This window comes from Penaeus monodon, chromosome 23 (genome assembly GCF_015228065.2).
Source record: "Penaeus monodon isolate SGIC_2016 chromosome 23, NSTDA_Pmon_1, whole genome shotgun sequence".
Lineage (NCBI taxonomy): Eukaryota > Metazoa > Arthropoda > Malacostraca > Decapoda > Penaeidae > Penaeus > Penaeus monodon.
In genome coordinates, this window is record NC_051408.1 from 8,914,780 (window position 1) to 8,916,695 (window position 1,916).

At 52.1% G+C, this 1,916-nt stretch overlaps 1 protein-coding gene across 1 annotated transcript; it reads right to left on the bottom strand.

The window, feature by feature from the left end:
• Window positions 1-484: 484 nt before the first annotated feature.
• LOC119588346 (zinc finger protein 775-like) lies at window positions 485-1,844 on the bottom strand. Its single transcript, XM_037937032.1, has 2 exons — window positions 1,634-1,844; window positions 485-1,511 (listed from the first exon to the last, which is right to left on the bottom strand). Exons 1-2 carry the CDS (start codon window positions 1,770-1,772, stop codon window positions 694-696), a joined length of 957 nt encoding a protein of 318 aa, XP_037792960.1. The 5' UTR covers window positions 1,773-1,844; the 3' UTR covers window positions 485-693.
• Window positions 1,845-1,916: the final 72 nt, after the last annotated feature.

The window sequence follows — 1,916 nt, forward strand, 5'->3', positions numbered from 1 at the left end:
GTACTTTCATACACGTACATACGCGTGCTCACGCGCACGTCTGAGGGAGAGAGATAGAAACAGACTGAAAGAAAACCAAAAGTGACCATATGTTTGTATGACTTAGTGATTGTTTCCTTATATATTTGTCCTGTATAAAGCCTTATTACACACCGATTTAAAGGTTGGACATAGTTACTCGTAATCCTTTCAACTTTAACGATATCTTTCATCAGTCTATTCTATACGCCCGGTGTTCTGATTCACTGTACCATATTTTTATCAGTCAGTTTTAAGGTAAATACTAAATTCCTCGATATGTAATTCTAAAAGGTGACTTACATGGGCGGAATTAATAAACTGCGAACAAGGTTCTCTTGCCTTGTAACCACATGTAAACGACGGCAAATTTGCGCTCAACCATTGAGCAGTCAGCATCGTTTCCTTGGATATATATATGCCTATTCTAGTAATATAAACGGTCAGCAATGTCAAAAACGAAAAATATAAAATCAAAGTTTATTTACATGCATTAAAAATCACAGCACAGTTCATGATAAAACCCTAAATATAGTATGTACAAAGCCTAAAATTTGTCAGTACATAAGAAGTTGAAACTACGTTCGAGAAGACGCCAGGCTGGTTCCGACGTCATCCAGCGGCCTCGGTAGCACAAGTTGACTAGCTGCTAACTTCCGAATATCCTGCGAGTTGTCAGACATGGGAGTGTCTCGAAAGGTGGTCTCCCTTCGCCTGCTTGAGGCACACCTCCGTCATCATGTGGGTCTCCATGTCATATTTCTCCCGGAATCCGCGGCCGCACCTCGGGCACACGTGGGGCCTGCTGGCCGAGTGCGTCTTCAGGTGGCGCTTGTAGCAGAACTTACGCGCGAACCTCATCCCGCAGACCTCGCACTCGTGGGGCCGCTCGCCAGTGTGGGAGTACAGGTGCAGCTGCAGCTTGTGACGGCTCTCGAACCTCTTGCTGCAGATGGTGCACATGGCGCGCTTGATCATCCAGCGGGGCAGCTTGCGGCCATTCTCGTCCCGCGTGGGGACATCCACGACGGTGGTGCCGAGCGGGGGTGCGGCCATAGGTTCCCGGCCAGGCAATGCCGCGATGCCCGGCGCGCCCACGAAGGGCTGTGTAGGCACGACGCTTCGCGGCGCGACTTGGGCAGCGGGCAGAGGATACGCGAACCTCTGGTCGAGAGTGGCGGACGTGGGGGAGTGCGGGGGCGTGACTGGGACATAGGTCGTAGGATCCACACCCGCGTGAGGAGAGGGTGGCTTGTACATGGCAGCCGAAGGCGACAGCGGCGGGGATGTCTCAGCGGCCGGAACGAGATGTCGCTGCAGTGCGGCTGCAGGGTTCAGGGCAGAGGAGTGCGGCAGGGCGGCGGGATGGGGCAACCCCGCCGTGTGGGACATGCTGGAACCCTGGTAGCCCGCCCCCGGGTACATATAGCCCGGGTGACTCATCCCCGCGCCGGCAAGGAGGCCGGGGAACATTGACATCATATTCCACATTCCTGCAAGAGAAATCCGTCATTACAAGACTTAGCTTTTGGTACACACATAAAAAGTACTTGAAAGATATCTCAACAGAAAAGACAACAACAAAATTAAAACGTAATCTCAGCGCCAGTCTTACCGTTGGGCCCGTAGGCATTCCACTCTGTGACGCCGTAGCTGCTCTGGTTCGGGTTCCAAGACATGGCCAAGATGTTCGTCGAAAGCGGGAGGAGCTGGTGACTATGGCGAGCCGCTACACCATACTTATAAGGGCTCATGTGGGCACTGAGGCTGGACGAAAGGGTGCTGGGCACGGGGGGAGGGTAATGACGCTCGTTCGCTAGTTGTCATGAAACGATCGTCGAAGTACCTGGAATGGCAGTTGTGTCTTTGAAAATGAATAAGGACCGCTTATGTGTATC